At 46.8% G+C, this 23,574-nt stretch overlaps 1 protein-coding gene across 2 annotated transcripts in view; it reads right to left on the reverse strand.

Moving 5' to 3' along the window:
• The window catches only part of GET1 (guided entry of tail-anchored proteins factor 1), a 57,032-nt gene continuing 33,458 nt past the window's right edge, over nt 1-23,574 (reverse strand). For both annotated transcript variants that reach the window (XM_085860107.1, XM_085860106.1), the window contains 2 exons: nt 2,079-2,193; nt 1-1,490 (listed from right to left, as the gene is read on the reverse strand). In XM_085860107.1, the coding sequence (XP_085716233.1) occupies nt 1,417-1,490; nt 2,079-2,193 (189 nt within the window). In that variant the 3' untranslated portion in view covers nt 1-1,416. The remainder of the gene's footprint in view (nt 1,491-2,078; nt 2,194-23,574) is intronic.

Consider the following 23,574-nt stretch of genomic DNA (forward strand, 5'->3'; position numbering starts at 1 on the left):
TATACTTGTCTTCTTTATTTACTTTGTCCCACACAAATAAGGAAATAAATACAAAAAATAAATAATAATAACCATCAGGAAAGCTACAGGAGGAACAAGTAATGTCAGATTTTTATGACAATCAAAAAAAATCAAGCAAGAACATCCAAAAGGGAATGTGAGCATTACTCCGAGGAAGTAATAAACCATTTTACAAGACCTTAATGTTGGAAAAACAATTCCTTGAGGGACCATCTATTGTTTTACAAATGCTGGGAGAGGAAGGGGATGGGTGGTGAGACAGTTCTTGGAGATGCATTCTGCTGTGCATACCAAGGGAAGATGTTTCAAACAAATGCACAAACCATGAAAGTCAACAAATCATTTCCTATTCTTCTTTTAATGAGGTCTTCAGAGTCAATATGATCTTTATATACCAAACTACTTTGAAGTCAAACAGCCCTTAATGGCATGTGCCAGCATCAATGACATCACAATTATAAAAACAATCAAAAACATTGTGAAAGCTGTGGACAAATGTTATGTTTGATCCAAGTAGGCCTCTTTCTCCTCCCCCCCCTCCAACCCTGTGACCTCCATCTCACCCCATATTAGCTGTAGAGCAACCTACACCTACATGCGGTATTCACAGGAAGTATGAACAAAATGCATGCAGAGCAAAGGTGTTCACTCAGATTATGTTTCTCCAGAAGTTGTGTGTATTCATTAAACTTCTGTTTGGTTAATGTGATTTGTGGGAATCCTTATTCAATCTTGAGATTATAAAGATAGAGCACACAGTGATTTTAGAAGGGGGTAAATAAATTAGTTTATTCGTTACTTCTACTTGCTACCAGTGTGACCACTCCTTGGCTTTTTTCACAAGATCTTGACGTCTTGGTTTTCTCTTATCGCTTTTCCGAAACCTTGTGAATTCTTGGCTTTTTTCATTGGCTCACCTTGGCATTTAAGAAAATGAGGAGTGGTCACTCTGCTTGCTACCTGCTTAAGCCCTACATTTTAAGAAAGATACCGGAGCACCCTTATCGTCCACAGTGCTGTAGATAGGATTGCAACCTTCAGGTTTCTTTTTCCACCCACTAAATGACCATCAATTTGTGATCGACAGAAGTAAGAATTTTTGGAAGGAAAATCAGGGACCCGATGCATACATTTGAAGAGGCACAAGCTGTGCATATAAAGATGGAGAAAAATTAGGACGGGGAGTGAGAAGGAATCAAATTCCATTTTTGCCGATGTAATATGTTGATGACCCCAAGCAGCCAATCTAATCTGAAAATCTTAGCACAAGCTAAAAGCAGCAAAGGCAACACTCCTCCCCCCCTAAAACAAAACAAAACGGGCAGCATAGGTCACAGCCAACTGAACGTGGGTGTCGTTTGAGGCCACAATCAGACGACCAAAGGAGCGAGTCCCTCAGCTGAATGGCTGGAAGATGAGATTGGTAATTTTATTGCACACGATGAGCCAGCACGTGATCCCGACACCACCTGTGCACAAACATTGGAAAAATATATGTTTACATCACTGTTGATTAACAGAATTAAACATCATACTTATGTAGGGATTCATTTGGAGGTCAGAATTTTTCTCCAATCAAAACAAAGCTTAGTGACAACATTTTCCTGGCTGGTAAGAAATTTTCAGTTGTTCTGGTCAGCTTAGACAGCTTAAATTGGCTCAAAACAAGGTTCAGGCCACATTCACAATCACCATCTTTGATGTCACCCTTAGACCTAGGAGCCTCACAGAATTGCACAACAGTTATATGGACAGGAAAGGATCCTGATGAGGCAACATGATCAAGAAACTAGATCCATAAGAATAATTTAAAATTTAAACAGGGAAGGAGACTAAAGCCCTAGTTTTGTAGAAGATGGCTTGTCTATTTAAAGCATGAATTGCAGACATGGCAGTCGATTTTACATCCTCTCCAAAGGAAGCACTTCCTGCTTGAACTGGTCAAATGGGAAGAATTCCAAGACAAGTACACAAACGCTCAAAATATTTCTCATCCTCGATCAACGTCGCAACTCGAAATCCAGCGACGAGAAGATGAACCAGCGTCTTGTACTCACCCGGAATCCCTGTGGGAAAAGCAACAAGCTTCTCCAGTGGTGAAAGCCACTTTGCGGGCAGGAGGGCTACGGGGTCAGAGTAGTAAAGCCAGATGAGGATAATCATAACAACAGCCTAGGGAGGAGAAAAAAAAAAGAAAAATATGCAGGATTACACTTTCAGCGAGAAATTCACCACCAAGGAGGTGCTTGTGGTGGTGCTTCACTTCAACATCAACCCATCTACAAATTGAAAATTAATAGCCAGCGTCTCCTCAAATCAAGAGCAAAGTTAATTTGTGAAATACGATATAGCATACTCATTTATGTTGCGAACTTGCCATAATAATTGCAGTGATCGGTTTATGAATGTTTGTTATCATGAAGAGTATAGCAGGCATGAGGAACTTTGTGAAACACAAATTCAATGTCACTTACGGCTATCTATTCTTTTGTTTGTTTCAAATTGATGGAGTGGAAATTAGTTGGTTGTGCCTCTCTCTAAACCAGTGTTTCTCAACCGGGGTTCCGCAAGAGGTCGTGAGGGGTTCCATGAGAAACAGTAATAAATAGGTTAATGTATTTTTGAGTAGTTTTTGTTTAATTTAATCTTCGTAATTTTACTATACACGTACGGCATATTATTGGAAACTCCTTGGTTATTATAATAGAGGCTTCAACCTCTTATTATTTACAACTATAACAACCATAGGGAATGTATTTAACGATGTCTATATGGTGCCAGTGTGAAACCGCCCTCACTGGTTAGTGGACGTCCTGTACGCGGCGGATTCGTGCATTGAGTGACTGACTCAAGTACGGGACGCATGCACGGTGTCTTTTCAAAATTGTCAATAAACTGTTATTGTAATAGTTATATACTTTCGTTATGTTTATGTTTTATACGTATGTGATATTGGTTGTTTATGTATATTTTTTGTGTGCGTTTACAGATTTTTTTTTTGTGAATTAAAACCTCGGTGAGATCTCAAACGAGCAGTGTTTTTTTTTCATTGCCAATAAATTTGAGAAAAAGGGGGTCATTTTTTTTCCTTAAACCAGGTATCCAGAAAAAAATATATATTTACCACGTGAACTACAATAAAAATATAAAAGAGCCAGATATTAATAATGGTATATAATAATGTTTATGCAGGGGTTCCCTGAGACAAACTATTTCAAGGGTTCCACAAGGGTAAAAAGGTTGAGAAACGCTGCTCTAAACAATAGATAATCCCAACCACCTTCACCTCAACTTAAAAGGAAGAAAGGGGAAAAGGGATATGAGGAAATGAGTGGGGATGGGGAGGATAGGAAAAGAAAAGGAGGGGGAAAGGCAAGGTTGGGAAAAGAAAAGGAGGAAGGATAAGAAGGATGTAGTGGGAAGAGGATGACAGGATTGTGTGGTTGCTAACTTGACAGAATACCATACCACAGTATAACATATATATTGTGACGTTCACGGGACTTGAACAGTCCCGCCAACGTAGAATGAGCCGAAACGATGGAGGCGGTTTATTTATTTATAACCCAAAGATAGCGGTTCTAATCGCTCTACCGCAAACGGGACGAGGAAGGTGGCACGAGTCGCTTTTCACTGAGTTGATAACGTTTATTCCTCTAACCAGAAATAACAAGACTCGGCAAGAAGAGGGATCCGGGGCGATTCGACGGGATGGTGTGGGATCGGGCGTGGGGAAAACACAGACAATTCCAATGAATATACAAATCTCAAACCCTCTAAGGCGCCAGGTGCACACACACACACACACACACACACACACACACACACACACACACACACACACACACACACACACACACACACACACACACACACACACACACACACAAGCTATTCCTGGTGGTCAGGCTGGACCATGGTGTGGACGCAACAGTCCCTGGATTGGCGTCGGACGAGCTGGCCTTGCTCTCGTCAGGGGGGCAGGAGAAACCGTGGTGCTGTCGACCTCCTGGTCTTGGCCCAAGTCCGCTCACAGCTGCCAGGGAACCAGTTCTGGCGCCAAATTGCGAGCAGGAGAGGGAGGCAGGTCTGCCCGCCGTTCAACCCCGTACTCCGAGCCAGCAGAACCCCAGAGCCAACCAAGGTGAGGCACGAGGCTCAGCAAGGCTACAAGACACGATGAAACCAGGGCCGAATCAGCGCAACAAAAAGCACGCTCCCAGCACAACAGCCTCCACCAGAACGGTTTTTCGGTACCGATCTTCCTCTTCCTTTTCGACCCCGAACAGAACCTTTTTATCCTCCCGTCCTCGTCACTTCCAATCGAGCCGTTTTATTGGCCCACCGCCGTCGCCTTCCGCCTATCGTGATCACGGGGCGGAGCCATCCGCAGCACTGTCCTGTGACGTCACGGCAAGCCTCCAGGGACTACTAAAAGGGGTTTACACAGACACACTTACCCAATCCCGTGTCCCTATCTAATTACGTGACAATTATCATTTCCCCCTTGAAGAAATGGACATTTACTAGACAACTTATCACCACTGAATTGCTACTTATTACATCGAGATCCTGGTAAACTCTAACAGCATGGCATACCTAATTAAACATCCTAATTAGCCTTTGAATGCATACCCCCCCCTTCAAACGTAACAATATTGTTGCGGGCTGGGGGTCGGGTGAGAAGACGAGGGAAAGCTATCTCGGCTCCCACCAGACTCTCCGGAATTGTAGGCCGTTGCACACGGATAATTCTGTGACACGGCGGGTCGCTTAACCGACTATGGACGCCAATAACTCAACCGCGTGACTGAGGGTCCTCCCGTCGATGGGTTAAGCGGGTTACCTCATTAATCACGCGATTTAATTACCGGGGAACACCCTAAGTAAGCCTTGTCCGAACCGGATCACTTTACCAGATCGGATGCAGCCGAGCAACACTGCCAAGGACGTACCGGCTAAGAGGAACGGATCGTTGGGAATAAAGTCCCGGCTAAGCTAAGATTTGGACTATGCTCGACCAATGAAGGAAAACACAAAAACGAGTAGGGAACATTTCTAATAATAATAATTTATTTGCAATGGGGCGAGGAAAAGTACGTGGTGCAGTCAATAAATTTATTAGGGTGTGTTGTGCAGAGATAGGGAAGAGAGGTGTGGTGCAGCAATAAAGAAGCAACTTATGAAAGCGGATGCAGAGCAGACCTAACCTGAAAATAATAACAACAATCTTCGGCAGGCTTACTTATTATACATAGACGGGTGCCAGGACGGACACACACACACACACACACACACACACACACACACACACACACACACACACACACACACACACACACACACACACACACACACACACACACACACACACACACACACACACACACACACACACACACACACACACACACACCCCGATGAAGAGGAATTGAAGCAAGACAGGAGAGGAGTTGAGGCTACAGTCTCTCGGTACCTTGGTATAATTGATACGCGGTACCCGAACGCGCCACCAATACGTTTAGGGGGAATGCTCCATGGCATACATACACACACACACATATGTATGTTAGTTATATATATATATATATATATATATATATATATATATATATATATATATATATATATATATATATGTGCATGTATGTATGTATATATATATTGTTGCAGTTCTCGGAACCGCATGCATACAACAGATAGTGTCCCAAGACAGTGATTCCATTATTATACGTGTAGATGGTCCTCTTCTTTTTGTTTAGTGGGACAACAAGGGAGTGCGTTGCGATGATCTAATAGCTTGGGTTGCTTAAATCATTTTCTCCTTCATTTCTTCCCTACTCTTCTTCTTTTCTGATTATTCCTGAGGTAAATCAGCCACATGCGTCTTCGCTGAAAGGTGGGGCCTTGTGGAGATCAGCGTGTGCGGCGCCGCGGTAAGGGATCTGCTGCACAGAAATCCTCATTCCCGTGCGAGCCCTAAACCCGGCGTGTGCGGCGAGTCATGTGTGCTTGGCAGTGTGGGGTTGTCAACTCGAGCTTCCGATGGTCTGGGGAGAATTGCCGGTTGCATTAAAAAGGCATGAGAATAAATGCCTCTGAAGAGGCTGCACGAATGGTGTTTTTTCACGGCATGGGAAACAAGGCCAGCACGACGCCCACGCTGCACGAAACGCGTACGTAGGCCAAGAAAGACGACTCCACGCCATGTTTGGCAGGATACGAGTGTGCGAGTAGAAGCGGCTTGTTCCTTTTTAACCTCAATATCCGACACATATTGGTGTTTGCCCCGCGCACAAGCTAGGCGGAGTCGTGTGAGCGCGGGCAACGTGCGTAATGGTGGAACCGCACGCACTGTATGGAATGTGCTCGAAAGCACATTCCATACAGTGTGCGTATATTATATATATATATATATATATATATATATATATATATATATATATATATATATACATATATATATATACTAGTAGTAATGCCCGGCGTTGCTCGGGCTAGCAATGAAGCCCGATGTTGCCCGGGCTTTCTTGCAAATTTCCTGAATAGCTGTTAGCGGTTAGGGTTAGTTGTTAGCGTTAGGGTTAGTGTTAGGGTAGCTAACCCTAACCCAAACCCTAACCCTAACAGCTTGGCGTAGCAGAGGTAAACAGCGCCCAGGGCAAAGTGGAAATTTGCGTCCCCCGTAGGCCTTAAACTTGAGTGGATTTGAATGGAAAAATCCCATAAGGGATATTGATTTATCGATTTTTTTTTTTTCGAATATCGGAAGTGTTCTGGAAAAAAATTATAGCCAATGACCAAAGTTGGACCAAAAGCCATAATCGTACCGAATTTGAATGGAATCCGTTGGAGTTTGTGAAAATGCATCAAAACGAATTTTGAGGGGCCTCTTAAGGCATATCACAATAATATCATAAGTATATGTGCCAAATCTTGTTTCATTTCATGCAGTAACAAAAATCTGATGGTGGAACAAAGAAAGGGGCATGCCGAAATATTAATATAGATTAATATTTATACTGTACATATCTTCTTCTATATTAATATATACTGTACATATCTTCTTCTTCTTTTGGCTGCTCCTGTTAGGGGTCGCCACAGCGGATGATCCGCATACTGATTTGGCATAGGTTTTACGCCGGATGCCCTTCCTGACGTAACCCTGGTCGCCTCTTACGACACAGGGATAAGGATTGGGTTTCGCCATGATTCTGGGCTGCCCTACACCCTCTCATAGCAAGGCCCAGCGCAGAGCTCCCGTCCTCAAGCGATCCTCCAACCCAAGCCTCCGAGTAGCCGGATTACAGGTGCACGCCACTACGCCCGGTACATACACATATATATATATATATATATATATATATATATATACATATATACATATATATATATATATATATATATATATATATACATACATATATATATATATATATATATATATATATATATATATATATATATATATATATACAGGGCGTCGTCGACTTAAGACCGCAATTGGTTCTGACCAATCGGTCGTAAGTCGAACAACGTATATTTTACATACAAAAAAATAAAAAAAAATGTGGTCGTAAAGTCGTAAGTCGCAGAGGTCGTAAGTCGACGACTACCTGTGTGTATATATATATGTATATATATATATATATATATATATATATATATATATATATATATATATATATATATATATTTACGGATTTGGAAGCCATTTACACACAAACAGACAGCAGTCCCCAAGTTTAGTTATCTCGATAAGTATGTGTTTACAGTTAGGGTCCCCTTCCTGTGTCTAATGGGAATTACATGTGTGCGCTGCAAGTTACTTTTTTAGTCAGTGTTTTTGCAATACAAATCGAGCCTCCAGCCAACCGAAACAATCACTCCTTCACTTCGCGCCATTACACACGCGTGTCCAGCCACGTACGTGGGCGGAGATTTCCATCGCCTCAGATCGAGACTCCGCCCATAAAGGCAGGGGCATGCCTTGTCCAATCACGCATAGAGGGTGACTTTCCCACGACACCCCGGCCAATGAGGGTTGAGATTGCCACAGAGGGCGACTTTCCCACGACACCCCGGCCAATGAGGGTTGAGATGCCTCAGATGGCAATTTTCTCACCCCGCACAAGAAAGGAAATAAAAGGAACGCCAGGCTCCGGAGCGCTGGTATTGGGGGTCGCAGATCTTGGTGCTGGCTTGTGCGTCTGATCCTGGGTCATTGTCGTCTCTGGTCTTCTCCTTGGTCTTGGTTCGTTGGTGTGTGGCTGGTTGGAGAGCACGGTCCCCGGTGCGGCGACGAAGGTGTGGGTTCGAGTCCCCCCCCCCCTGAACCAGCTTGTCTCGACCGGACCGCACGAGGTGGAAAGGTGCCGGACCGAATTCTTACCCTCAGCTCGCCTTCCCTCCCGAGCAGAAGGGTCAAATCAAGGCCACGGCCACGATTTATTTTGGGTGTGTACGTGTGTGTCTGTGGGCCCAGTCAATAAAGTAGCAATTGTTTAAGTGCCTTGTACATTGTAAATTGCATTTATGATAGTCGGTTTAACTCTGCTCTTTGTGCTCCCCTGCCCCATTATAAACAAACCCCCAATTGTTCAATGTACCAGCTCGTTGTTGTGCTTTCTATTATTGACCCAGCACGGTTCGTGCTTGAGAACCAGTAAGCCGATTGGGCTGTAAGTTGTCGTTTGGACCGACGGACTTTGGCAATTCCGCTCGGTTACACTCAGCACGCCAGAGCAACCCGGTTCGACAGAGTCTGTCGAGGGTGTGACTTCCCCGGTAATTTGACGACGTGGGTACTTAGGTATATTTGGCTATTAACTATGGCTATTGAAATTTGGCTATTAACCCAACCCCACGCAGTCAGAGAATTGGCGAGCACGGTCCTTAAGTGACCCATGACCTTTGGAGTTATCCAAGGGTTACGACCTTGCAATTCCAGGTGTTTGGTGGAGACGACTCTACTGCTCCACCTAGCGTTCGCTCCTCGCCACCAACCCCCATCCCACAACAATATATATATACACACACACACACACACACACACACACACACACACACACACACACACACACACACACACACACACACACACACACACACACACACACACACACACACACACACACACACACACACACACACACACACACAGTGGGGAGAACAAGTATTTGATACACTGCCGATTTTGCAGGTTTTCCCACTTACAAAGCATGTAGAGGTCTAATTTTTTTTATCATAGATACACTTCAACTGTGAAAGACGGAATCCAAAACAAAAATCCTGAAAATCACATTGTACAATTTTTAAATAATTAATTTGCATTTTATTGCATGAAATAAGTATTTGATCACCTACCAACCAGTAAGAATTCCGGCCCTCACAGACCTGTTAGTTTTGTCTTTAAGAAGCCCTCCCATTCTCCACTCATTACCTGTATTAACCGCACCTGTTTGAACTCGTTATCTGCATAAAAGACAGCTGTCCACACTCAATCAGACTCCAACCTCTCCATAATGGGCAAGACCAGAGAGCTGTCTAAGGACATCAAGGGCAAAATTGCAGACTTGCACAAGGCTGGGATGGGCTACAGGACAATAGGCAAGCAGCTAGGTGAGAAGGCAACAACTGTTGGTGAAATTATTAGAAAATGGAAGAATTTCAAGATAACAGTCAATCTCCCTCGGTCTGGGGCTCCATGCAAGATCTCACCTCATGGAGCCTCAATGATCATGAGAAAGGTGAGGGATCATCCCAGAACTACACGGCAGGACCTGGTCAATGACCTTAAGAGAGCTGGGACCACAGTATCAAAGAAAACCATAAGTAACACACTACGCCGTCATGGATTAAAACCTGCAGCGCACGCAAGGTCCCTCTGCTCAAGCCAGCGCATGTCCAGGCCCCTCTGAAGTTTGCCAATGACCATCTGGATGATCCAGAGGAGGAATGGGAGAAGGTCATGTGGTCTGATGACCAAAATAGAGCTTTTTGGTTTAAACTCCACTCGCCGTGTTTGGAGGAAGAAGAAGGATGAGTACAACCCCAAGAACACCATCCCAACCGTGAAGCATGGAGGTGGAAACATCATTCTTTGGGGATGCTTTTCTGCAAAGGGGACAGGACGACTGCACCGTATTGAGGGGAGGATGGATGGGGCCATGTATCGCGAGATCTTGGCCAACAACCTCCTTCCCTCAACAAGAGCATTGAAGATGGGGCGTGGCTGGGTCTTCCAGCATGACAACGACCCGAAACACACAGCCAGGGCAACTAAGGAGTGGCTCCGTAAGAAGCATCTCAAGGTCCTGGAGTGGCCTAGCCAGTCTCCAGACCTGAACCCAATAGAAAATCTTTGGAGGGAGCTGAAAGTGTGTTGCCCAGCGACAGCCCCGAAACCTGAAGGATCTGGAGAAGATCTGTATGGAGGAGTGGGCCAAAATCCCTGCTGCAGTCTGTGCAAAGCTCGTTAAGAACTATAGGAAACGTCTGATCTCTGTAATTGCAAACAAAAGGTTTCTGTACCAAATATTAAGTTCTGTTTTTCTGTTGTATCAAATACTTATTTCATGCAATAAAATGCAAATTAATTATTTAAAAATCATGCAATGTGATTTTCAGGATTTTTGTTTTAGATTCCGTCTTTCACAGTTGAAGTGTACCTTTGATAAAAAAAAAATTACAGACCTCTACGTGCTTTGTAAGTGGGAAAACTTGCAAAATCAGCAGTGTATCAAATACTTGTTCTCCCGACTGTATATATTGTTGCGAATTTGGAAACCATTAGCACAGAAACAGACAGCAGTCCCAAAGCTTAGTTATTTCGATAAGTGTGTGTAGATAGATGCCTCCCTATGTCTAATGGGAATTACATGTGTGCTGCGAGTTTCTTTCTAGTTCGTTTTTACATCAGTTCCCCCCCCCCCCCCATTGCTTCATTTATTCGCATGCGACGCCATTACGCACATGTTCTGGCTACAGACATAGGCGGAGCTTCCATCGCTCCTGATCAAGACCCCACCCGGAAAGGCAAGGGCGTGTCCCTTGCTCAATCAGGGACAGACGGCGATTTTTCCACGACAGCACCGAACCAATGAGGAAGGAGATTACCCCAGACGGCGATTTCCCATGAATCCTGACCAATGAGAGGAAAAGTTACCACAAATCCACCACTCAACAGGAGGGACAATATAAGAAATGGCAGGGGCCTCTGAGGGTTGTCGGTCGATGTGAGAAGGGTTTGTGTGGTTAATCGTCATTGCTGCCGGTTGGTTCGTGTCTGGGCTCGTCGCCATTGCTCCTGTTTCGCCCCATGTTGGTCGCCGTATCATCGTTGCCGAGCCTGGAGTCTCGGCTGCTCGCCATCCAAGCTCCCACGGACCACGGGTCCCACACGTGCAGTCGCGGGCCTAACCGCACGAGGCGGCCAGGTACTGACAGGACTCTGGTCCCCAGCTTGCCTTTCCCTCCTGGGCTGAGGGGCCGAATAAAGACCCACGGGGTCCATTTCTTTTTGGGTGTGTGTGTCTGTGTGTGGCTCCTGTAAGTAGAATTGTTAAGTGCTTTTGCTCACTATACCTTGCCTGCCTGATAGTTGTGATAACTCTGCTGTGTCTCCCTCCCGATTATAAATAAACCCCGCGTTAAATGTTCCAGTTCGTTGTCCGTGTTTTCTTTCATTGGCCTAGCATGGTTCGGGTTTGTGTTGTAGTGAGGCCGATTGTGCCGTAAATTGTTATTTGGACCGGCGCGGCTTTGGTAATTCCCACTCAGTTACGCCGGATCCGAGTCGGTAATAGCGACTTGGTTCGGACAAAGCCGGCCGAGGGTGTGGCTTCCCCGGTAGTTAGATGGTGTGAGTACTTAGGTAAATTGGAATAGACAAGTGGACTCTACCTCACGCCGTCAAAATATTGGTGACCACGGTCCTTTAAGCGACCCGTCGACTCCGGAGTGACGACCTTCAATTCCAGTGTTCGGTGGGAGATGGCCCAACTGCTCCGTCTAGCGGTCGTCCTCGCTCCCGAACCCCGGCCCACAACAATGTATATATATATATATATATATATATATATATATATATATATATATATATATATATATATATATATATTGTTGTGGTTGAGGAAATTCGCAAACCACCATTCAGGTCCCGTAGGTGAGATATCTCTGTAAGTACATGTGTAGTTAGCCCAAACCCGTTGTTTAGAGGGAATAAATGTGATTCATTCGGGTTGCGACCCTTTAAGATAGCCGTTTTTCTCTTCTATCTTTATTTTGAACCAACCACGTCTCAACCTCCATCACACAACAACCAACGACCGCAACGCCACTTCACAACAACAACAACGCCAACAGCCACGGCCTTTACCTTCACAACTCGCTCTTGCAACCATCGCATCACCGCCATTCCAAGCGTCGCCATGGCCATCATCGCCACAATAAACCCTCCACCACCTTCACCTCTCCTCCTTCTGCCGCCATTCCCGCGCCGCTTGTGAACGCCGAGCGTCAGGCTGTCCTGGCCTCATGCGGGGCACGCGCCGAGCAGCGGGTGCAAAAAGCGGCCTTTCCGAGGGGAAGTCGGATCAGGAATGATTCACGCCCACTTCCGATCCCTCCATTCATTAAGTGCGGGGCGATTTGGCCCCGCCTCCAGGCGCGTCGGAGTAGAATCGATATATGCAAATTCGCGGATCAGGAATGATTCACGCCCACTTTTCCTCCGTCCAATGGGCGAGCGTGGCTCCGCCCCCGAGCCCATCCTGATCCGAAAATCTGCATATGGGTTCTCCTGTCGCACTATAAAGTGCCGAGCGCGGGGCGAATTGAGTAGAGAGTTTGTTTCGGGCTCGAGTTGGAGAGGTGTGGCGGCGGCGAAGTGTGGCAGCAGCAGTCAAGACGGGTCTGGAGGAGAGTCGGTCTGTCGGGGTTCGGAGTCTGTCGGCGAACTGCAGAGAGGGGAAGCCGGGAACGTGGTCGAGGGCGCAGTGGAGTCGCTCGTCGCGGGACCCAAGCAAGCTAGCTATCCTCTTTCCCCAGAGCATCAACAACCCCCCGTTTCCCCCCGCGTTGAGATAGTGCGAAAAGGGGGCCCCGTTCCCACCCCATTCCAAGCAGTGCTAACGAAACCCGCGGAGGAGCGCGGAGTCGGGGCACCGCCACCATTTTGCCGCTCATCACAAGACGGGTAGGCTCCACGCGGTCTCGGCCCCAGGCCCGTCTGCCTCCTTGTCGTAGAGGGTGGCCCCTTTTTCTTTTGCTTTTGAGTATGTGTTGTCAGCGCCGTCTGTAAAGTAAAACTGTGTAAGTGTTGCCGTGTGCTCGCGTAGTCGGTAGTAGATCTGCATTGTGTTTCTTTTGTTGCAATTGCTTTTGGTGCATAATTGTTGTGTTTCTTTTACATTTGCTTTTTGTGCATAATTGTTGTAATTGTATATGTGTGCTTCCGTTTGCCGCGGAATAAATGTGAATTATGTTGAACTGTTTTTCCCGTTTCGCTTCGTCTTTTCTTTAATTGAATCTCCATCTTACTTCACGTAAAGGGTTGGTCGTGGGCTAAATACGCCCGATAATTAATCGGAACCGTCGAGGTTGACGATAACACCGCTCGGTTATCCCGATAGTACGGAACGGGTCGCTTAAAGTGGCCCGTGTCCAAAGTCGACCTGCGGCGAGGTGTGATCACCCGGTCTACCCTCCGTGTGGGTACTTAGGTTGGTCGAATTTGGCGAACAACCCTATCCCACGCGGGGGGCCGATTGGCACGATCGTGGTGAGGCCGAAAGGCCCACCCGTAACTAGTTCCCGGCGTTAGTCCGAGAGGGTCACGACGGAATTGTCCGTCCGGTGGGCGACGTGCCGCGATTCGAGTGACGTGGCCGCTCGCACGCCGGCGGGCGCGAATCCGCAACACTGGTATCAGGTCGTGGGACACAAACTCATCCCCCTCCTCGCGGCACTGGTGTCGGAGAACGGGAAAACGGGCTCTCCTGTCTCCAGCTAAATTCACGGGAATCGGTCCAGAGGTGAGAGGAGCGACCCCCGATTCCCTCCAAATTACGAGCGAGCTAAATTAACCCTTTACGAGAAATAAGATGGCATCTCAAGGCGAGCGGGTGCCGGGTGGATTAGGTATGTGTGATAGTAATGTAGAATCCATGGCTCAGGACGAGATCACCGTGCAAGAGAAACCCGTACCAGAAGGTTGGAAAAGGCATCGATGCCGTTCATCTGGTCAGTTTTTTTTTATTATAACCCCACCACTAAATGTAGTCAGTGGGAGTGGCCAGGGCAGGTGACAATGCGGCAGATTATTGAACTCGTGCAAAGCATGAGCAATGGAATGAAGACGAATGCTCAACAGATGGAAAACAAAATGGATGAAATTATTAATGCAGACATGAAGGCATGGGGAAAGGAAACTCGGACCGTGGGCGAGAAAATGGCGACGCCACGTGGCGGAGACTCCGAACCAACGGGAGGGAGTGCAACAGCTGTCAGGCCCGCGTTCGGGGCGGGTGAGAAAATAATTCAGGAGACGTGTAAGATGAGACACGAGGTAAAGAAGGTATTAGAAAAATTAAAAGAAAGCCAGGAGGAGACAGAGGAGGGATTGAAGGTCGAAACGGTGGAGTGTGAGAAAAGACTTCAAGACATGACGAAGAGAGTTGATAAGCTGGGACTGGAGGTAAAAACGGAGACAGAGGAACTGGGAAGACGGGTAGAAAACCACAAGCGCAAGCCGGAAGAACAGTTAGAAGCCAAAGCAAGGTCGGAGGGTGCGGAGATGAGAAAAGAATTGGAAAAGAAAGCTTCTGAGTTACAGAAACACCAAAACAAAGAGACGGTATTACAAAACGAGTTGAGGATGGTGAGAGAAGAAAGAACGACAGCAGAGAATGAAACGTTAAGGAACTACACTGAGCAGATTGAACAATTAGAAGCCAAAGCAAAGTCGGAGTGTGCGGAGATGAGAAAGGAATTAGAAAAGAAAGTTTCTGAGTTACAGAAACACCAAAACAAAGAGAGGGAACTACAAAACGAACTGAGAGTGTTAAAAGAGGAAAGGAAGAGAACGGAAAATGAAACTTTAAGAAACCACACTGTACAGATCGAACAGCTGGAAGCGAAGGCCAGACGAAAGAATGAGGAACAAGAAAGAGTAATGAAGGAAGAACGAATGAGACAGGAGAAAGAAATAAGTCAGTTGAAAGAAATGACGAGATTGCAGAAGGAGGAACAAGAAAGACAGTGGAATAGAAAACTGAAAGAGTATGAATTTGAAACTGAACGACAAAAGGAAAAAAATAGGTTTGAATACGAGGAGAAAGTAAAGGAGCAAGGAATGAAGCAGGAAGGAGAAATCAGGAGATTGAAGGACACAACGAGATTGGAGAGGGAAGAACGAGAGGAATAATGGAATAGAAAACAAAAAGAACATGAATCTGAGGTTGACCAATTGAAAGAAAAGCTGAGGCTGGAGTACGAAGAGATAGACAAAGAACAGCGAATGAAACACAAAATGGAGATGAACCAAATGAAGAAAACCATGAAACTGGATAAGGAAAGACAGGAGAGGAAACAAGGAAGAGTAATGAGACAGCAGCGAATGAAACACAAAAAGGAGATGAACCAAATGACGAAAACCATGAAACTGGATAAGGAAAGACAGGAGAGGAAACAAGGAAGAGTAATGAGACAGCAGCGAATGAAACACAAAAAGGAGATGAACCAAATGACGAAAACCATGAAACTGGATAAGGAAAGACAGGAGAGGAAACAAGGAAGAGTAATGAGACAGCAGCGAATGAAACACACAAAGGAGATGAACCAAATGACGAAAACCATGAAACTGGATAAGGAAAGACAGGAGAGGAAACAAGGAAGAGTAATGTGACAGCAGCGAATGAAACACAAAAAGGAGATGAACCAAATGAAGAAAACCATGAAACTGGATAAGGAAAGACAGGAGAGGAAACAAGGAAGAGTAATGAGACAGCAGCGAATGAAACACAAAAAGGAGATTAACCAAATGAAGCAAACCATGAAACTGGATAAGGAAGGACAGGAGAGGAAACAAGGAAGAGTAATGAGACAGCAGCGAATGAAACACAAAAAGGAGATTAACCAAATGAAGCAAACCATGAAACTGGATAAGGAAGGACAGGAGAGGAAACAAGGAAGAGTAATGAGACAGCAGCGAATGAAACACAAAATGGAGATGAACCAAATCAAAAAAACCATGAAACTGGATAAGGAAGGACAGGAGAGGAAACAAGGAAGAGTAATGAGACAGCAGCAAATGAAACACAAAAAGGAGATTAACCAAATGAAGAAAACCATGAAACTGGAAAAGGAAGGACAGGAGAGGAAACGAGGAAGAGTAGTGAGAGAACAGCGAATGAAACACAGGAAGGAAATGAGCCAATTGAAAGAAACAATGAGATTGGAAAACAAAGAGCAGGAGGAACAGTGGGAGAGAAAACAACAACTATATGAGTGTGAAATTGAACAACTAAAACTGAGAGCGAGATTGGAGTCAACGGAGATTGAGGAGCTCCGGAGGGAGAATGAACAGCTAATGGGGCTCAGAGAGAAAGAACGACTCAGATGGGAAGGAAAAAGGAACCAGGAAGAGACAGAAATAAGGAACAAGGAGAGAAAATGTATAGAGACACGGGAGACAGAAAAAATACAGGAGAGACTGCATGATAATGATAGGGTTAGAGACGCGCACACACACACACACACAGAGTTAGTGGAGGACGATGAGGGTGAGCTCGTGGTGCGTGTGGAGACCCAGTGCGAGCAGCGGGATGGCCTCCTCCAGGAACAAGGGGAGGGAGTATGCCCCCTTGAGGCGAGTCACGACCAGGTGAGTTCGGTCGTGTCGAGCGAGGTCGAGGCAGGCCCGTCGCTGGGGGGGGGGGCATTTGGGTGCAATGCCCCCCATGGCGCATCTGGTGCCCCCCACTTGTACGCCACCCATTTATGCCCTGTTGCACCATGTGAACAACTTAGTGTTTAAGGACAAGCGCCCACTGTGAACTTGCTGTTTAAGAGTTAACCTGTGTGAACTAAAACCCTTATTCCAGATGTTCAGTGTGGTGAATAATGAGGCCTTCTTGGATAAACTGTTCTTTAATAATTTCCTTCTTTGAATAACAGTCAAGAGACAAGTGTGCGCTTCCCACCGCATCTCCAAAAGCAATTGGCAAGACAATACAGTCCAAGACCACAAGATAAAAGATAATAACGCAAGCAGTCCAAGCACCAACGCCAGCAGCCAAGACCTCGTGTCGAATGTCGATGTTGTGGGTGGTTTTTGTGGTATCATGGATCATTTAGTTTTAAGGAATAGCCAATCAGCGTATTCGATATGGAGACCCTATTGAGCATGTTACCTGATTGGTTGTAAGTTAGTTATAAATGTAATACAGTCATAATATGATAATATGAATAAGGAAAAGACATAAATTTACATTATTAAAGATGAAGTGCACGTGCACCACGTGACCTTCACAACCCGTCAACCCTCCATCTTACAAAAGTAATTTTAGAATAAAAATATAAAATATGTGTGTTTGCAATTATGCAGATAAAACCTGTTTTTGATGCATGCATCATTTAATAAATAAAACCGTCAACCGTGAAATCTTGCAAGTCGCGAGATTAGTGACGCGAGTCACGAGGGACGAATCACAGAGCACGAGCTCGCAGCAGGAGAAAAGGACGTGGATGATGGATATACGAAAATGGCTCAGAAAAGATCATTTAGTTTTAAGGAATAGCCAATCAGCATATTCGATATGGAGACCCTATTGAGCATGTTACCTGATTGGTTGTAAGTTAGTTATAAATGTAATACAGTCATAATATGATAATATGAATAAGGAAAAGACATAAATTTACATTATTAAAGATGAAGTGCACGTGCACCACGTGACCTTCACAACCCGTCAACCCTCCATCTTACAAAAGTAATTTTAGAATAAAAATATAAAATATGTGTGTTTGCAATTGTGCTTACATTTGAAGTTATGCAGATAAAACCTGTTTTTGATGCATGGATCATTTAATAAATAAAACCGTCAACCGTGAAATCTTGCAAGTCGCGAGATTAGTGACGCGAGTCACGAGGGACGAATCACAGAGCACGAGCTCGCAGCAGGAGAAAAGGACGTGGATGATGGATATACGAAAATGGCTCAGAAAAGGAAAAAATGCAAGCGACGAAAATGAAGAAGATGAAAGACATGGAGGAGGAGGAGGAGGAGGAGGAGGAGGAGGAGGAGGAGGAGGAGGAGGAGGAGGAGGAGGAGGAGGAGGAGGAGGAGGAAAAGACGATCATGTCGATGAAATACCGACAGAAGCTGGCCAACCTGGCCAAGCCAGCAACGTCAGCCCTGCAGCTGTAGCCCCAGCGCAGGCAGCCGAGTTTCCACGCTCGGCGGCGGCCTCGGGGTCGGGTGTGACTGTCAAGCCGCTTCCCGATGATCTTGGAAGTGAGAGACCAAATCGAGTTGTTCTACATGGTACCCTGGCCATCTGTTGCAGAACAAGAGTCGCTCGTTTGTGTCCTCGTGGTACCAGACTAATGAATGGCTGGAATACAGTGTGCAGACAGATGCAGCATTCTGCTATCCATGTAGGAAGTTTAACACCGCACGTGGCCCAGTGGACTCTACTTTCACAGTGCGAGGCTACCGGAATTGGAAACATGCCGTTGAAAAAGGCAGGGGGTTTCACAAACACGCAATTTCAAAGGAACATTTAACTTGTGTTTTGAGGTGGAAGGAGAATAAGAGGCGCATCGATTGTGGTAAGGAGATTTCCAGACTCCTCAATGCTGACCAGCTAAATAGAAACCGGTACTATGTGTCTGCTCTTATAGATGTTGTGGGATTTCTCGCCGAAAATCAGATACCTTTTAGAGGGAGCCTTGATAATTTTGAGGATATGTCAGACGGGCACAGTGGGCTCTTCCTCTCGCTTTTAAACTACACACTCAAAAAAGACACCGAGCTAGCCGAAATAATAAAGCATATCCCACGAAATGCAAGCCATACCAGTCCGGAAATGCAGAATGAACTGATCTGCACATTGAGTAATGTTGTGACGGATGCCATCGTGGAAGAAGTAGGCACATCGTGGTTTACCATCAAGGTGGATGGGACGACGGACCCCACTGAATGTGAGAACATATCAATCATCATTCGCTTTGTGTCCGCATCAAATGAAGCAAGAGCGTCTACTCGCAATAGCTACAGCCGACGCTGGAGATGCAAAAACATTGACAGACCTAATAATTGCAGAGCTGACAAAAACAGGACTTGACACGTCAAAAATATTAAGTCAGGTGTACGACGGGGCTTTGGTAATGGCTGGGAAGCACGGTGGGGTGCAAAAGTTGTTGCAAGAGATATTGGAAAGAGAAATCCCCTATGTGCACTGCTTAAATCACCAACTCCATCTGGTAGTTATCCACGCACTGGCAGCAGAGAAAGCTGTCACTGATTTCCTCGAGGTTTGTTGTTGCCTGTACAAATTCTTCAGAAAGCCCACTGTTGCTGCACAGTATAAAGGTGAGTGGTTAAAACGACTTCTTGATCAAAGGTGGACGGGACATTTAGCCACCGTGTCTGTGATCATAGGATCTTTTAAGGATATCACATCCTTACTGTCGGAGATTGATGCAGAGCGCGCCTACGGTGCAGAGATGAGGATGGAGGCTATTGGGCTTTTGCGGGAAGTCTCTGGGCCTGCCTTCATGTTCATTGCTATCTTTGTACAAAAACTGCTGATGTTGTTAGATGGCCCTAACAGACTCTTGCAGGCAGAGGACATGGACTTGCTAACGGGGTTGGAACTGGTGGCGAGTGCTACAGAGTGCGTGAAGAAACTCCTCTCTGAGGATGAGTTCACTGATCTGTGGAACAAGGCCAACGATGCTCGTGCTTCCACACCTGCACCACCAAAACGGAGACGCACGATGCATAAGAACTTGGAACAGTTTGTAGTTTTGGAGACGACAGGACAAAACAACGACAATGACAAGACGGAACTGCAGAGGGTTTTTTTACAGTGCAATTGACACTGTGCTTGGAGAGATCGCTCAGCGCTTCAGTGAGCGCAACACACAACTCGCTCGTTCACTCGCTGACTTGAATCCTGAAAATGGCACGTTTTTGGATCCCCATTGCTCCAGCACATCATGACATTAACAAAGTCAACCATCAGTGAAACAGAGTGTGTGATTGCAAAGCAGTTCATTCGCTCACAGACAGAAAAGCAGCCAAACGAGAGATTGACAACACAAAAACTCCTCTCAACATACCACAAAACGCTGGAAGCCATGCCAAGTGTAGTGACTGCGATGAGACTTGGACTAACATTTGGTGCGTCCACTGCCATGTGTGAAAACTCATTCTCAACATTGAGGAATGTCTTCACTGACCATCGACGGTCCATGCGCCATGCACGCAAGGCACAACTGGTGCAGCTGGACTTCGAGAGAGACCTCACACGTAAATGCCTGAATGAATGGAAGGAGAAGGTCCTCATAAGATTCCACACCGAGACGCGTCGCCTGCAGCTCTTCTGACAGTGAGTGCAGCGGTATAAAAACTATACGAGGAGTTCAGATTGTGTGTGTGACTGCTGGTGATGCGTGTGTGGTTGTGGTCAGCACCCGCCATGGTCGGCTGCTTTGTATTTCTGATGTTTAAGTTAAATGTTGTGTTTGGTGCTTCGCATATCCCATATCTAGTGCTTTGTGCATAACCTTACCTCTGTGTAATTGACTGCTTTAAATGCGGACCTTGTGGTATCTTCAGGCTGGTCGTATTTGCTGTTGATAGTTTAACGTGATAATCGCAGGTCATCGCCTACTGTATCTTATTTCAAAGTGCACTGATTCTGGTGCCAACCTCCCCCGTTTAGTCATTGTATCTCTGGTATATTAATTTTCTAATGCCAATTCTTCACAACACCTTGTATAAGTGCACCTGAATTGGTGCCAATTGTCTAATCATTGAATATTTGCATTGTGAATGTGCAAGTTTGTTGCGGCTCTCCTGCATTCAAATAATTTTAGGCCAAAAACATCGGAACATATTAAATCTAGCTGAGATCAATTTGGTTAGTATGTGACGGCAACCTCAGTATAGATGTGTCAATGCTGCATGAATACAATAGTATAGCGGGTTAGCAAAAAAATAAAAAAAAATAATTGTGCCCCCCCATCCACTTCATATGCCGCCCTTTATACTGAGTCCTGGCTACGGGCCTGGGTCGAGGGGACGGGTGCTGCGAACGGGTGCACGGAGAGCTTGGGGGGTATAGAGGCCCCGGAGACTCTTGTGGGGACACGAATCCCCAGTGTGGCTGTCCCTGTGTGTGTGGTGCAAGGTGTGAGTGCGTCCGTGTGTGGAAGCGACCCCGTGTGTGAGTGGTGTGGTGGCGAGTGTGCCGGAGTGCGTGCTCCCCAGCACGCCGTGTGTGGATGAGACACCGCGGGCGAGTGCCCCCGCGTGTGTGAGTGGTGTGGTTTGTGTGAGGGAAATGGCACGAGTGAGTGGAAGGCCGCGAGTGAGTGGAGCCACGTGTGCGAGGGAGGTGGCATGCGTGAGTGAACGGCCGAGTGCAAGGGAGACAGTGTGTGTGAGAGAGCGGTATGTGAGGGAGATGTCGGTTGGCATGCGGGAGCACGCAGCCGCGTCTCCCGGTGTGAATGTGATGGAGTGGAGTGTGAGCGTCGTGGCACACGGGAGTGCGTGGGTTGAATGGTGACGACGACTGCGACAGAGGAAAGAAAGCCGGGTAGCGGTTGTAGATGTTTTGCTAACCGCGCCGGGTTCACCCAGCAGCGAGCGCGAGGTCCGTGCTGTGCAACGCACGAGGCCCCCACGTGCTCGCTTGCGGGAGTGAAGTCCCGGTCCGGAAACGCCAGCGGTGGATTTGCCGATCCCGCGGACGGACAAAGTTTAGGCAGGTAAACGAATTTAGACCGGATGGGTTCTCCACGCGGGCGTGTGTGTTAAGCTCCAACAGGCAAAGCACATGTGTTCGCGTGGGGAACCCCTCGAGACGTGGGGCTTGTGTTTTTTTTATGCGCACGGTGACGTCATGGCTGCACGTGGGATTGGAATCCGGCAGGAGGGTGAATCCCTGCCGGATGGTACCGTCCAAGAGGGACGAGGGAGGCGAACAGCTGCCATGACGTCACGCCACAGGTGCGCAGCTGTGAATTGCCGCGCTGGTGCACAGGTTGTGAGTTTCCGCGCTGGTGCTGCGCGAGGAAAAAAGAAAAGAAAAAAAAAACAGCAAGCCTCGCTTTCGGGTGAACAGGATTCCCAGGCAAGGGGTGGAAGACCCCCTTACCTGGGCACAGGATGGAAACTAGTTAGGGGGAAGGGTTAGCTTAGTTAGACTGACTTCATGGGGCAGGGGTAAGTCCTCATGGAGTCCGTGGAATGGATTAGTTAGAGGGATTGTAGCCAGATTTAGGTGGGGAAATGATTTTTTTTGATTTTGAGGACATGGACAGACTTGTGAATGTGTAGTGGGGACGTAGTTTAGCTACGTAATGTTAAAAGGAACATGCTGTAGTTTAAGGGACGACGTGGGAGCACGAGTTAGTTAGGGGATGTAGTTAGAAGGATGGCAGAGTTCAGCGGTGAGTGTGTTGAAGAGTTGGTGAGTGAAGTGGAAGCATGTGCTTGGTGAGTGAGTGAGGGCAGGGGGTCTGTTGTGAGTGGAGCGAATGGGGAATGCATGGTGCGATGAGTGATTGGGGGGAGGAGTGACTCCCGCCCAAGGGACCCTGGGGTCAGTGTAGAGTGAGTTAGGGGGTTAGTTAAATTGATAAAATGGAGGTCGTTTTGTTGTTGGTGGGAAAGTAGGCTCGATACCCATTTGGAGGGGTGCAGGAGTCCTGTTGACGGGCTGGGAGCGTGGCTGCGAAAGGTGAGTATCGCTGAGTGGGTACCCCGGGCACCAGGCTCGTCGGCCGTAGTAGGCCAAGGGCCCATGGGGGGCCGGGATAGCGTAGTGGGCACGGGTGCGCCCGCTTGGTGCGGGGGCCCGGGGCGCCATTAGCCGCGTGGGCAGTGTTGTGGGCACGGGTGACCCTCGGAAAGGGGCCCGGGAAGCCAGCATGCCACGTGTGCGTTTCAGGGGAGGTGCTATGGGGGGCACTCCCCGGTGTTTAGGGAGCTGGTAGGCTCGGAGGCAGTGTAGTGCCCGGGGGTGCCATCGTAGGGGAATCGGCTGAGGGTCGTGCCTGCCAAGGGGAGCCACGCATCCCAGCCATGAGACCGTGTGAGGGCACGGAGAGAAAATTGGGGGGCGAGGCCTGAAATTGTGAGGACACCAACACAGGCGACGGGAATCTGGGTTTTTAGAACCAATAGCTTAAGCGAGAGGCGCTTGTTGAAAGCCCCGGGGTAGTTTAACAGTTAAATGGTTCGGGAAGATAGGAAGTGTACCCCTCCGCACCATCCATCCCCTCGCTCTCGTTGTGGGCCGCTGGACCCACTTTGT

This window comes from Eptatretus burgeri, chromosome 16, assembly GCF_056783735.1.
Source record: "Eptatretus burgeri isolate ZD-2024b chromosome 16, Ebu_testis_v1, whole genome shotgun sequence".
Classification (NCBI taxonomy): Eukaryota; Metazoa; Chordata; class Myxini; order Myxiniformes; family Myxinidae; genus Eptatretus; species Eptatretus burgeri.